Consider the following 14,588-nt stretch of genomic DNA (forward strand, 5'->3'; position numbering starts at 1 on the left):
CTAAACATTAGGAAGAACTTCCTGACAGTAAGAGCTGTTCGACAGTGGAATTTGCTGCCAAGGAGTGTGGTGGAGTCTCCTTCTTTGGAGGTCTTTAAGCAGAGGCTTCACAACCACATGTCAGGAGTGCTCTGATGGTGTTTCCTGCTTGGCAGGGGCTTGGACTCGATGGCCCTTGTGGTCTCTTCCAACTCTATGATTCTATGATTCTAAGTCATAGGTAACTAGGAAGCTGCATTATACTGAGCCAGGCCATTGGTCCATCTAGCTTTGGATGGTCTACACAGACTGGCAGTGGTTCTCCAGAACTTCAGAAGGCTCCTCTCTCCCAGCCCTAGCTGAAGATGCTGGGGACGGAACGAGGGACCTTCTGCAGTTCAGATGCTCAACCACAGCGCTTCTGCAATCCTTTCACACAGAAGTCCACACCTGGTAACGCCCAGCTTTCTTCATTTTAGCATCCAGTGATCCCTTCCAGACTCCTGAAGGTTGTTGTTGTTTTGCAAGTGTATTATGCAACAGCATGCCATTGACACAAGAATAGTGCATTAGATTTATAGCGGACGGTTTGCACATCATCCTGCTTTAGGAGTTATCCTGCGATGCTTCGCCAATGTTCCCGCAATATTGTCGTCTCAAGGGGAACTCTTACGTTATATAGAGCAAGGAAAGTGGGGCAAAACCACCTCCAAACCATTGGTGGTATAGAAACTTGCGGGATTTCGGCAAGGAGTTACAGGACACGCACTGGTGGGAAACGAAACAGTATGCGCACCCAGAAACTCTTGCAAGTGCAAGCAAACTGGAAGTGGGTTCTCATGTAACCGCCCCGACACCATCAACAGCACAAATAATCATGAATGCAGAATAGAAAGGACATCTGGAGGGGTCCTAATTTAAGGAGGAAAAGCCTTGTCAGTCTACATGCAAAAAACCTACCATTCTGACCTGCATTATGTTCACCCTGCCATAAATGGCTCAGATGCAAGACACCTGACAGACCATCTCTTCTTAGACCAGGTTGCCTACTCTTGAAGGTGTACTGCAGACCCCTTTCTCTGTGACCCACCTATTGCTGAAGCGTGATTGGTAGAGATGTGCAAGAAAGGAATTATTGGTGGTTGCGCCCTGATTTTTGGATTAACCTACCCAGCAAGATCTGTTTGGCTCTCATTGTTTTTCTCGGACTGGCTAAGACCTTCCAGTTTTTATCTAAGCCAATCCAAGCCATGCAAGGGCAGATGTTATCTGTGGATGGCATTTGACTACTCAGAGCAGACCCAATGAAATTAATGAGCGTGACTAAGTTTGGACCATTCCATTTCTATTGGTCTACTCTGATCAAATAAATGCACACTGGAGACTCAAGGGCAGATGTTTTGGACTACAGTAACCATCAGCCTTGGGAAGAGACTTAAAAGGCCTTAAGGTGCATGGGGTATACAGACCAGTGTGTCGGTGCCTGTAGAAATTAGCCTACTGTACAAAGGGACTTCTATCATTGCTTTCTCAATCTGGCCTCTGGCCCCTGCGCACCTCTAGCATGTGGCCCTCAGGAGGCTGCTTAGAAAGAAATGCGGCCCTTCCAATTGTAAAAGATGCTTCCCTAAAACAGCATTGATTTGTATGGCTCTTTGGGACTTTTGTGGTCCACCACAGAAGGTTCAGGGTAGGGTCAAATCCTGCTGGATCTGTGTGCCAAATAGTCAAGGAGAACAATGTACGTGCTGAAGACTCCCAGCGGTTGATCACATAGCCTACCTCCTCAAACACGAGCCAGACTTTCACTCTGGTTTATACTATTCCACCTCCGCACTTTTTCGAAAGGACCAGGCTGCAAACCTGCGTTGACTTACTTGGGAGATGGACCGACGGAACTCTGTGGATGCCTCTCCAGAGTTGGCATCGAGGGTTTGGCACAATGGAGAAACCATATCCCCAGCACACCTGCTCCTCCTCTTTGCCACTGCATTGCAACGTGCCTGCTCCATCTTTCTCCTGCTCTAGCCAGAGGAGATGAGGAAGGTGAGAAAGGGGTCCTGGTTGCTACCACCAGCAAATTGCTCATTGGCTCCATCTGGCAAGCAGGCAGATGGAAGCAACAATGCAGTAGAACAGCAGCAGCAGCAGCAGCAGCTGGCAGTCATAACACTGAGAGGGTGGGCTCACTGAGCAAGGAGGGGCCATTGAGGGTGTCTTGCTCAAGCCCCCTCCCCCCCCCAAACTAGGACTGGGTTATTACTCACTGCAAGTCAGTTACCTCAGGCCATGCACTAAATGTTGCTACACTTTGGTAAGTGGGGGGGGGGGTATTCCTGTCTCATTAGGATCATTTTCTAATTTATTAGGCCAAGGCCCTCTTAGGAATGATGTGTGTACTTCTGCCAAAATGATAAACTTTGCAGTTTGTTGGGGCTCTAAAATACTTTGTGGGCTTCCTCCGCTGACCTTATTTGACACAGTGTGATATTCCTAATTCCCCCTAAAAAGCCCATACTCAGATGCATGCTTACTTGGGAGTAAGGTTTATTATTGTACCAAGGGCCTTTCTTCCAATTCCTACTTTTCCTGCTGGGAGAGTTCCGCTGCTTATTCGAAGGCTCGACACTTAAAAAAACAACAGTGAAACGAGACGTTGGTCGCTGGAGTTCAGAGGGCATCCCGGATCCAAAAATGGATGACCACCGCTTGGTTCGGGAGCCGATCCTAAGGCCCCTAGCGAGAGACGTTCCCACTTGAATAAAATATTGGGGTGGGCGCATAATAGATCACAAGACGTGGCTCAACCATGCCATTTGAATGGCAATGCCCATCAACTTTAGGGGCCCGGCCCAGCCTGCTCAAATATTAGAGTGAACAAAGGGACCACGGCACCTTGTTAGGTATAAAGAAGCTTAGGATCGCGTTGCGCGCGCCACGCAACCATCAGCGCGAAAGGCTCTACCTGCACGCGCGGGAAATGAGAAAAAAAAAGAGGGCAGTCCCTTTCCCTTCTTGCTCCCTAGTTCGCGGGCGGCGGCGCGAGCCGACGTGCCGGGCGCAAGAAGGCACACGCCCGATCCGCACCCCCGTGCAGCCGCGCACGTGCTGGGTCGGGCCCGGCCCACGCGCAACAAGTGGCTTGCGCAACAGCCCGCCGCGGGGCGGACGGCGAGCGGCAGGTCGGCGGCTGCGGCGCCTCCGACGGCTCGCTGGGAAGCGCGCACGCTCCGGCGTCCCCGCCTTGGCCCGGCCTTGCCGCTCGCTCGCCCAGCCCTTTCGGGAGCCGCGTGGCCACACCCGCCCGCCGCCGCCGCCTCCTCCTCCTCCCCGGGCCCTTCCCCCTCATGAATATGAAGGCAGTGGCGGCGCCGTCTAATGGGCAATGAAGCTGTCACTCCGGCACCTACTTGTTGGCTGTTCGCGCAGCAGAGGCGCACAGAGGAGCGAGCGCAGTGGCGAGGCTGAGCTGCCGGCGGACCCGCGCTTCCCTCTGGCTGCCGCTGCGGCTGCAGGAGCGCGCCAGGCGCCCGCCAGGATCTGCCCTGCCTCGTCCGTCAGCCCGGGGCTTTGGCGATAAGGAGCGGCGGCGATCTGCAGGCTCCGGCCGGAGCTCTCCACCTTGCGCGCGGCGCCCGCCCTGCTGCCCTTCCCGCCGCCGATGCTCCGAGCAGCGGCCGGTCGATGGATTGTCTTCCCTGATCGACGGCGTTCAGCTCGGGGTAGCAGGCATGCTGGATTCTGGCAGGCGGCACTGGGTTCTCCTCGCGGCGGCGCTTAGGCTGTGGCTGCTCCTAACTTTATGGGTGCAGGTAAAACAACGCGGTCTCTATTTTTTGCGGAGGGGGGTTTGCTGTCTTGCAAATAAAAGGGAACAACGGGAAAGGGATAGGGGAGCGGAGAGGACCTTTATCGCAGCGCCCGCCTTACCTTTCTTCTTCAGCCTCCTGTGCTGCAGCGGGGATTGCTTTTGGGATAATATTTCCCCTCCTAAGAGAGTGGCAATCTGGAGCGCACCCTTTTTGCGAAACTTAAGCCCGATCTCGCTTAAGGGGAAGAGGGGAGAGAGAGAGGAGAGCGTGGCTTCTGCTGCAGATCTCAGCCAGCCTCCCTTTCCAAACGCGTCGCTTCCAAGCCGGCGTGTTTGCTTTGGAAGAGCTCAGGCAAAGTTGCCGTGTGCAATGTTTGCATGGAGAATTTTGCTCTTCTTCTCTTTCCTCCAATTATGATTTATAATCCATTCATCTGCCCACCCGTGGAACGCTCGCTTTTTTTTTAAACAGAAAACAAAACCGGTTTGCATAGCTCGACTGGTCACCCTTAAGACTTTGCGGTATGAATCCCAAATCATTTTATTTGGGAGTTGCTTATTTCAGTTGCAAATGGGAACATTCTGCAGTTCCCTTGCACGGCTTGTGAATATTTCCCCCCTCTCTATTGCCACAGCTAGCCGGAATTGCGGCACCGTGTCCCGTCCCCCCCTCTCCCCCCAGCTCTCGATCTCATCTTTTAATAGCACCGTCTAGTTGTAATAGTTGTTCGGGAAGGCTTGCTTTGCCGTAGGAAACTCCAGAGTGTCTGTTGGCTTGTAAATCTCCGCGCACTTTTTCTTCCCAAGACACTGTAGTAATGAGGTTGTATGTGTCTGTCACCCCTCCTTCCCTCTCCCTCTCCCTTATTTTTAGGTGTCCCAGTCCACGGGCTATTTCGAGCTGCAGATTAACTCGGTGAAGAATGTAAACGGAGAATTGTTGAATGGGGAGTGTTGTGATGGCATGAAAAAGCCCCAGAACCTGGACTGCGCGCGGGACGAGTGCGACACTTACGTGAAAGTCTGCTTAAAGGAGTATCAAGCCAAAATCACGACCACTGGAGCATGCAGCTACGGCTCCGGATCTACTCCTGTTCTCGGTGGAAATACTTTTTATCTCAACAACCGCAATTTTCATCAGGGGAAAAGTCACGACATGGGCAGGATTGCTATCCCTTTCCAGTTTGCGTGGCCGGTAGGTCAACTTTCCTTTTTTAAAAAATATGTATGTATAAAAATGTGTGCGCGTGTTTGGAGATTTGCTCATCATTAAGCAATAGGCATAAGTGGTTTTGTGCACGGTATATAGGCTATGCGCTGAATGGTGTTTGGTGTGTGTGGGGGGGGGGAATAATTATTTGGGTGACCTTCCCTTTGTGGCTAGCTGCAGTTCTGTAACTTGAGGTGCTTTTCCTTCCGCCCTCTGTGGTTTTATGCGAAGTGCATGGCTCAACTTGAATCGCGGTTCATTGCTTGGAAAATGCGAGGCGTTTTATTCTAACTGACAGACGAGAGGCGCGCACTGATCGTTTTCTCTTCGCTTCTCCCCCGGAAAGGAGAAACGAGGAGCGGTTGTTTGTTTCCTGGGGGGTGGGGGAGAGAGCAGCCCCGATGCCGCTAGGCTTACATTATGGATTTGCAGGAGGGCTTCCTCAGAGCAGCGACAGACAGTAGCAGACAAGTGACTTGCACCGCGCGGATCTGCAAGGATGTGGCAGCTGGTGGTGCAAATGGCTGGTTATTTACTGGGAGCGGGGGAATCGGGCAGTGGAGATTTTTTTTTTTCAGGGAGCCCCAGGTGTTGGGGATAATGAACTCCTAGCAGCGTGTTGCATGGAAAGTGGGGAGGGGGGGCGCTTTTGCCTAATAAAAAAAACCTGGGAAAGGGCACACCCAGAGGCATCTCCTCATAGGGGCGTGCCTGCTCCTCATAGGAGCAACTGCGAGCGGCGGGGAGGAAGGAAGCGCCTTGCGTGACAGCCTCCTCCCCGCGCTTTGCAATATCCAGGTGTGAGCGGCCGAGGCTGTTTAGAGGGGGGGGGGCGTACTGTAGATGCGAAGGTGCTGCTGGCTTGCACGAGCTTTGATCCATACCCTTGGGTGTTTGGGGGCACAAGGCGCTGCTTGATTATTTTTGTTTTCTTAAAAAAAAAGGGGTGGAAATGCTGTAAGCAATTCCCGCCCGCTGTCCCCCCCCCAAAATGGGGCGTGTATTTGCAAAATAAAAATAAAATGAAATGGTACCATCTCCAGCAGGGGGCGCCTTGCGCTCGTGCCGTTTAATTGAATACATGCATATATAAAATGCACAACACCATCCCGCTCTCAATGCAATGCCCAGAGAACATAGGGCGGGGGTGCGTGTGTGTGTGTGTGGAGAAGTGTGCCGGCAGGGCGTGGAAAGAGGCGGCGGCGGCGGTTTCGCAGTGCAAAGCAGCTGCGCTTTAGCCGCGGGCTACGGGGAAGCGCGGGGCGCGCGTGCTGCTGCTCGCTTAGGGCGCGAGCGGCTTGGCTCCTGGGACCAGACCTGGCGGGGAGGGCGGGGGCGGGGCGGGAATGGCTCGCCCGCCTGGCGCGCGCCTCGGCAGCGACCGTTGGAGCGGGGCGGGCGCGAGAGGGAGCCGCCAGCCTCTCCCTCCTCCCTCCCAGGCTCTGGGTTCAAGTAGTGCGCGTGGTCGCAGTAGGGCGCACTTCTCTGAGGGAGGAATTCTGTGGAGAGAGCAAGGCACCTCTTCTCAACTTGGGGTCTTTTCAAAATGCATCCCTCCATGCCCAGAGTTTTGCCCATGAAAACCACATGCAACTGCCCCTGCCTTCTGATTTATTTATTTTTTAATAGGAGTAACCAGAGAGGCGCACGCCTAGTGAAGTAGTCGTGGCACAGTGTGGTGGCCTACAAATGTATACTTGGGGTGAACCTGTTGACATTGACACGCTACTGACTGACTTAGGGATGTTAATCTCGATGGGTTAGTCGTACGCAAGCCTCTGAGCAAGTGCAGAGTGACTTGTGTCCGATACAAAACGACGCTTTCCTCAGACGTTGGGTGGCTCGTGGAGGATGCAACCTGAGAATTTGTCTGAGGCCACAGGTCTCTTTTTTATGAATCTTAAGCCCGGATTGAATCTGCTTCTAAGTTTATCCATATGCACACAGCCAGGGTGGGGGGTGGGAGAGAAAAAAACACAATTCCTTCCTGTCAGAGGCCTGTGACTGACAGAAAACATCCTTAACTCCAACAGCTGCTATTATTGCCACGATGTGTGATTAAGAGAGGTTATTCTGATCCGGTGAACTTTGGCGTTTTGGCCATTAAATTACCAGAGTTTTGGAGGTAGAAGTTTGGCACACTTCATTTTGTGTTTATAAAATTGTGTCCCCTTTTTGATCTTGACCTGGTCTAAATGGGCAGACCATGTGAAAGCTCATGAGGGTTTGGGTCTGGTAAATACCACATATACACAACCTTGGGTTCCATGATTGAAGGAAAGTGGGGCTAAAATATAAGTAAATGTTCATGTGTTGTAGCCTTATGAGGCTTTGCCCTCGGGTGGGAAAAATATTGCGCCCGGGGTGATTATTGGGTATCCTGTTCCTTCAGTGTGACTCAGAGTTTTACTATGTCTTCCCCCAAAAAATGCGCACATCAAGTACACAGCAACTGTATGGGTTTTTTAATTGCCATTTTCAGCCTCTCAACAGCTGTGTGATAGTCCATTTCTCATCAGCTGGTGTGCACATGTGTCAGTCAAAGAGACCTATGGAAATACTGGTAGTCATGTAGTTTGGTCTTCTCTTGCTGTGTCCACAGGATGACATCGCAACTCCACAATAGCAGGTAATAGAACAAGGTGTGTCCTGTGTGCTATGAAAAGGAGTTGTCTAAAACACGTTGGTTGATCTTTAGAAGAGCTTTGGAATGGATGCCTCTGGACTCTTATAGTACATAACTGTAAGCAGTAAGCCCAGCTGCCAAAGACAGACTGGTAGATGGTTTTGTATATATTGGAACACATCTTTTTCATGCTTCTAGATAGAAGTGTGTTCTGTTACTTAGAGAATTTGCTTTGCAGACTCTGGGGTGGGAGTTAGGCAACTTAAGTGTTGTGGAAGAAACTTGATGGCAAGCTGTGTTTGTTCTAATAGTTCTAATTTCTGTTTTAATGGTTAAACTATTTTAATGGGCATATTATATGTTTTAATGATGGATGTTTTATAGGTTTGATGAAGTTGTTTTACTGTGTATCTTGTACATGCTCATTATTATGCATCTTAATTATGGGCGGCTGCATTTTTGTGAGTGGCTTTATAGTTTACTTTGCTGTTGGCTTTTTTATGTTTGCGAACCACCTCTGTATTTCTTCTTGAAAAGAAAGATGGTATATAAATTCCAGTAGTAATGCTGTTTGTTAGGGGCCGGGCTCTGAGCTTAGAAATCTGAAGAAAGGATTGTGTGTTGAGTCGTTTCAGCGCTAACAAGTACAGACCATGCCACCTTCTGTATTCAGCAGAGTGTATGTAGTAACTTGCTCAGTCTTGTGGCAATCCTCTGGACAAACATGCAGTGGAGCTGATTGAGAGCAGCGCATCCAATATCCGTCTCCTACCCAAATATTTGTTGCTGGTATTCATTTTATGGATTGCTAGTCTGATTGCCATGGTCACTCTCTTTAAAGGGTACCTGGTTGAATAAGACTTGTGGCTGGCCTTCATATTCTCAGCAGGGGATACTTAATGATACCCATTCAGAATCTTCACAATTATTGCTAAAAACAAAGAGTACAGTTTTCAAATTAGTGGGAAACCCAGGTCTTTATGTGGGATAGCACTTCCATTGCCAGGAGTATTGCAGTTTCTAATAAACCAAAACAGATGGTTTTCATCATAGCAGTTCTATTCTGTCGAATACAGTTGTGTGAATGTGATGAAAACCTGTTAGGTTGCCTGCTACAATTAGTAGAATTGCCAAATACACTGTGTGCCATATGTGCCCTTATGAATTTTAAGAAGTTGTAGTTCGGTCTAGAGACTGAACGTGTACCCCTCATGCCTCTCATGGGAGAGTTCATGTAGCCAGGGGTGGGGGAAGCAAATATTCCCACCAAGAAAGCTGCTTATTCCCCACTCGGCAAAGTCCCATCATTTTGTAAGACAGGCATAGCTTAAGAATTTCTGAGATCATCTTCCTTAGTCTCAGCTCCACCTATCCACACTGTTTATAAGCAGTAAACAGGAAGATAGCTATACCTCTACAGCTCTGCTATGGAATACCTTTGCACTGCAGTTAGGTTCTGGGATATTTCTTTAGAATGTGCAGAAACTAAGCATACCTGTTGTCTTGCTCATATCCTGTACGTATTAACTGTGTTTGTGCCTTAGAATGCACCATTACTCTCCTGTAATAGCCCATTGAAGATTAAGCCCAGTAGTGGGCAACAACTCATCCAAGTCAGAAATCCCTGAATGGCCTCTGTGGAAGCCTGAGGCACCCTGGGAAATAGACAGAATAGCCTTTTTGTAGAGCAAGTGATTTGCATTCTCTTGCACCTGCACACTTTGATTATGTAGGTGCCACAGGATGTCATGCTCATCGAGGCTAGGATGAATTTAGCATTGAAAGAGAAGTGTGCTGTTTAGAAGTGTTGTTCTTTGTAGGTATATGTACCTGAATATTTCAAAGTGGTGAAAATAAGTCTTGTTTGTCTAATCTTAACTTTGCTCCTCCTCTGTATTTTTGAGGACTTTAACAGAACTATAACTTTTACTGAGACCTCCGGGTATAGGGTAGTATGTAAATTCAGTAAATAATAATAAGAGTGCCCTAACTCATGATCTCCAACAGCCCCCACCCTGAGTCCTCTTTTGCAAGGTGATTCAGGTGAGGAGAGGTGCTGACTCATGTTGCTTCTGTTTCAGCCCCGCTGAAACAGAAACAAGCCCTATTGCTCCTCTTCCCAAATTTTCTGATCTGCACAATGGGCATGGGGTGTGCTTTCACCTCTTGCAGTGCTTTCCAGTAGGCACTAAGTGGCATGGATTTCTCTTCTTTCAAGGCTTGGACTGCACCACAAGTCTCATCTTCTGCAATGCTAGTATGAAAAGGAAATACCTTTACCTAGTGCTGTTGAATTCCTGGAGAACTTGCAGGAAGGGATCGCCACTGTTAAGCAGTTTAGGGGTTCCTTAGAGCACTAAACGCAACTGGTTATTGTATTTCCATTTTTGTGTCTTACGTTTGTTTATATTAACATTTAGCCATTGAGGTTACGTTTGTCCCTTGGTCTGTGTTGACGATGGCTACAGCTATTGCAGATAAATGAGTATAGAACAGGCAGGCTCTCAGATACCAGAGTCCCAATCTCTTTGGACTAGTCTGGAAAAAAATTGTGCATTATTGCAGCTACTGTACTTGTATGATTTCTGAGTTTTGTTCCTTTTCTTCTTTGTAATTCAGTAAGAAATATTGAAACTGCCTTTGGATCTTCTGTTTCCTTGTGCATAATGTTGCAGGAACACTTATTCCTAAACATTTGATGTGTACCTTCTACCCTTTGATCTTACCCCTATTGGATTTCAAAGAGACTGGTGCTACATTTATGGTTGTCGGTCTAGTCAACAGAATGGTATAGAACAGCATTTAATTCTTGCATGGTGCAGCCAGCTACAGAAAACTCCCCTTCTTCAGCTTGGATAGAGCCTGCCCTTTTCTCTGATGCTAAAACTATCCCAGTTAATCTAAAGCACACGTGTGTTTTTATCGTAATCCTGGCTTGTAAATCATCACTTTCATGGTCACCTGTGGAAAATATAATGCATTCAGCCAGGCATATTGCTTGCCAGTTCCTTCTCCTGTCCTCCAGGCTGTTGGTATGCTACAAAATAATTTACATGGGTATAAGTTGGCAAGACGTCAATATATTTGTAGGTGAGTAACTCAGTAGACTTACTAAAAGGCTTTTATTATGTCTGAAAGGTGTTTGCAATGTTTGGGGCTGTCATTCCATGCAAATTTACTTGAGGATAAGTTCCCAAGTGACACTTCCTTCAGAAGTGGTTCGTTCCGGCTTCCAAGTTATGCATCTACAGTAGAACAGTTAACTCTCAGCTCTTCAGATAGTGTTGTACTTGGAACTTCTACCAGCCCTAGTGATTAGGGCCAGTAGTCAGGGATGATGGCAGATGCAGTCCTGGCTCCTTGCAGTTCATTTCTGTTTGACAGCTCTCACAATCCGGTGCTGTTGGCACCTTGGCTGCCTTGCTGTACAGACAGCTTTAACTTTAGATAATTTATGTGCAAGTTTAAAAGCACATGTCCCAATACTGATCCTTGGAGGACCTAACGTCTTACTTCACTTAAGTTGCAATCCTAAAAAATCCCATGGATTCAGCGGAACTTATAAGTTTTTCTGTTGTCATAAATCCAAAGCCTTTAGCTGTTGAAACATCTTGATCTCTTTAGAAGTGCTTAGACTGCTACCTTGGGGAACATTTTGTAGAAATCTGGTAGAGTGAGTCAGGTGTGGTTTGTATATGCAGCTGTCCTTTCATTACCGCTCTTCCATACTCCTTGCCCTAAACTTCGTTTAAAGTTTTCTTGCTTGAAAAGCTTTAACTTTAATTGACACTTTATTAGCTACTATACAAACACTGTGGACAAACTGTTAGATAAGCAAATGACTAAAACCGGCTCTTAGAACACCACACAGTTGGTTTACTGTGGTTTAAATGTAGTTTAAATGTGACTTGATCTAAAATCAAAGCTTTAGTTGCTTTTTAGTTTCTTGGCTTTCATAAACTTTTCAAGTGAAGTTAATGGTCCTGCAAATGGTTTATAGTTTGAAAGCCATCTACATGGCTTCTGGTTTCATAGTTGGCACAGAACTTTACTGAATGGCTACAATACAATCTCCTTTTATGTTAGGTCCATGCTTGGCAGGCAAAGAGTTTTCTGGGAATTTCTGGACCTCAATTGCTAGGGAATGCATTTTTTAAAAAAATGCTGTCAAGATCGTCACAAATTATACTAGAATAAAAGTTGCTATAGCAACCAGTAAACGACATGCTGCCTGATACCAGCACTTAATTAGGGTTGTTTATCCTTTACTTTGTGTAATTTGGCTTTTAACATCCTTTCTTCTCTATTGAGAGGAACCTCTTAATCTTTAGGGCATGTTCTATTTGGTATTACCTGTATTTGAGTTGGTTTCATAATTCAGGGGGTCTGATATATCACTAATAATTTGAATTACCCCTATCATTAGGTACCCTTTTTGCAAGGGGTACATCCAGCATTTGTATTGTTTTCAAGGACAAGTAAAGGGTTGCTCAAGAGAACCCTTGGAGCACTTGGCTTTTACTACTGTAAAATTCCAGGGCTTACTCTTGTAAAGGTCAGAAACGATCTTGTTGTCTTGTTCCATTTAACAGGTTTCTTCAAGCCTGCACATTCCTCTTAGATCATCCATACAATAGAACACATCCTCTGACTCAGGTTAACGTGATGCTAACAGAGTGCAGGAAAGATGAAGGGGCACAAAGCCAGAGGTGCCTAAGGGGCAAGGGATAAGTTTTAACAAAGCCACATGACTCAAGCCAGCAGCATCATGAGATGCAAAGGGAACTGGAGGTAGCATTTTACAAGTTTCCAGGCAGTTTGACATGAGAGAGGATGGTGGGGTGAAAAGGGGAACCTTCTCCAGTGTGCAAAATGAAGCAGACCAATATTCTGTGTACTACTATAAACAACTTCACTGGTACATATTGTGTACAGCAGTATTAATTATCACTATCTTTCCTGATAAAATCTTAAGATTGGGTTTACTGTCTTTTATGGCTTTTACTTAACCTCTGTTTGGCCTTCCATTCATGATTGCCTTGTACATTCATTCTGATGAGTAATAACTCTTTTGACAAGTCTTTCTAGATGCATTGCATCACAGTTAATAGAAATGGGCCATAGAATAGTTTGGGTCTGCACGGCCAGGCCCTAGGTTCCTTCACCTCTCTTGGGTCATTTAGACAAGTGGGCACCTATCAATCACATGACATCACAATGACGACAGGTCACCCAAATTAACATTTTTCCTTAGTGGGTATGATACAGCCATGCCTGCAAAGGAAGATGCTTTGCATTGCCAGCTTCGGTTCAACATCAAGTGTGGGCAGGTGGACATGGTTTGGGGAAAATTTTATTATGGGCCAGATTGGGACCTGTGCTAGGTCTAATTCGGCTCACAGGCACTGCTATACAGTATAGTATTCATTCTTCCTTTTTCATCCCTTTTTTATTCCTAAAGTATTTTTCTCCTGGCTGTTATTACCAGTTGTAGGGTGTCTGAGTTGTAGGGTTTCTGTTTACTTATCTGATGACAAAATCTTCTGATTGCATACTGACAACTTTTTCAAATCTTCTATAAACCATTGCCCTCTATTTCTAGCTGCTACAATCTCTCTCTCCCTTGAAAATTCAAATAGGTGGTGGGGCAGCAGTATTTCCTCACCAAATACCCTGTGCTTTGGTTGGGTTTCTACTAGTCTGTGAGAAACTTTATGTTCAGAGTCCTTTAACTGCTAGATTTCTCAGTCTTCAAGCTTGTCTAATGTGTCTCGACTACATGGGAACCTAATGTCAAGTTTCTATGCACTTTAGCAGTTCTCTTAAATGAAAGTTGATGGTTGCTTTTCAACTTCAGCACTGCTAAATATTCCATTTGAAATCAAGGGGGAAACAGATAATAGAGCTGTTTAGCCCCCAATTTTAAACTGCTTTTAATGGAGCTCTTTGAAAAGACCTTAAATTAAGAAGATAAACATTTGTATTCTGTGCATCACCAAGAGTAGATTTCACCTTTTTAAGACTATAATTTCACATTTTAATAAAAGGCGAAAGATTTATACGATCTGAGGTGAAACCAGAGTATTTTAAGAGAGATTCCCCAGCTCTCACCTCCAGAAATAATTCTTGACAAAACTCTCCTAAAAATCACAGGTGCTGACTGAAAAGGTACCCCCACTTGTTGATATATGAACATATGAACTCCTAAACTTTTGAACTTTAAATTGGAGGATCTCTCTTCTGACACCCCCAAGGACGCAACACAGCGGAAGGGAATAAGCTGATTTATGTGTGCAAACTAAGGACTGTTATAAGACGGTGGGTAGCAGCCAATCAGGGCAAACTAAAACCTGACCAAAGTGCCGCAATTTTACTATCTGCTGTGTTAAGTACTAAGTACCAAGTATTAGACTTTTTGTAAAAGTAAGGATGTCAAATTTTGGGGAAAAACCTGAGGGGGGAACACCAGTAGAAAGAAAGGGATCAAAGCAAGAGGGGGATTTTAAAGCAGAGATCCTGAGAATGTTTGCGGAGATAAAACAGAGTGAGAAAAATGTAGAGTGTAAGTTAGAACAAGTCGAACGCAGAATTGGGGAAGTAGATAAGAAGCTAGACGAAACAGTCAATGAATTGAAGAGCCAATTGAAGGAGGTATTTAGGAGGACACAGACAGTGGAAGAAGGTTTGAAAAAGACAAGAATAGAAGTGAGAGAAGTAAGACGTGAGGAAGAAAAGATTAAAACTGAGATACTGGATTTGAACAAAAGTCAAGAGGATATAAAGGATTGGATTGCCTTGAACGAACTAAGACAGAGGGAGGCTAATCTTAGGATGAGAGGTATACCGGAAGTCCAGGGAGAAAATATAAAAGAGAAATTAATAGCAGAATTAGCACCATGGCTGGAGACACTACCAGAAGAGGTTGAAAAGGCAGTGCAATTGGCTTTCAGGTTGAAAGTCAG

At 46.4% G+C, this 14,588-nt stretch overlaps 1 protein-coding gene across 2 annotated transcripts in view; it reads left to right on the top strand.

Moving 5' to 3' along the window:
- The first annotated feature begins 3,439 nt into the window (after positions 1-3,439).
- Positions 3,440-14,588, top strand: part of JAG2 (jagged canonical Notch ligand 2) — an 87,898-nt gene continuing 76,749 nt past the window's right edge. The window contains exons 1-2 of one of the 2 annotated variants that reach the window (XM_081909306.1): positions 3,440-3,791; positions 4,665-4,985. In XM_081909306.1, coding sequence (XP_081765432.1) covers positions 3,711-3,791; positions 4,665-4,985 — 402 coding nt within the window. In that variant the 5' untranslated portion in view covers positions 3,440-3,710. The remainder of the gene's footprint in view (positions 3,792-4,664; positions 4,986-14,588) is intronic. The other variant, XM_081909307.1, reaches the window with a different exon arrangement.

Source organism: Podarcis melisellensis (genome assembly GCF_964234715.1).
Source record: "Podarcis melisellensis genome assembly, chromosome: 1".
NCBI classification, from domain to species: Eukaryota; Metazoa; Chordata; class Lepidosauria; order Squamata; family Lacertidae; genus Podarcis; species Podarcis melisellensis.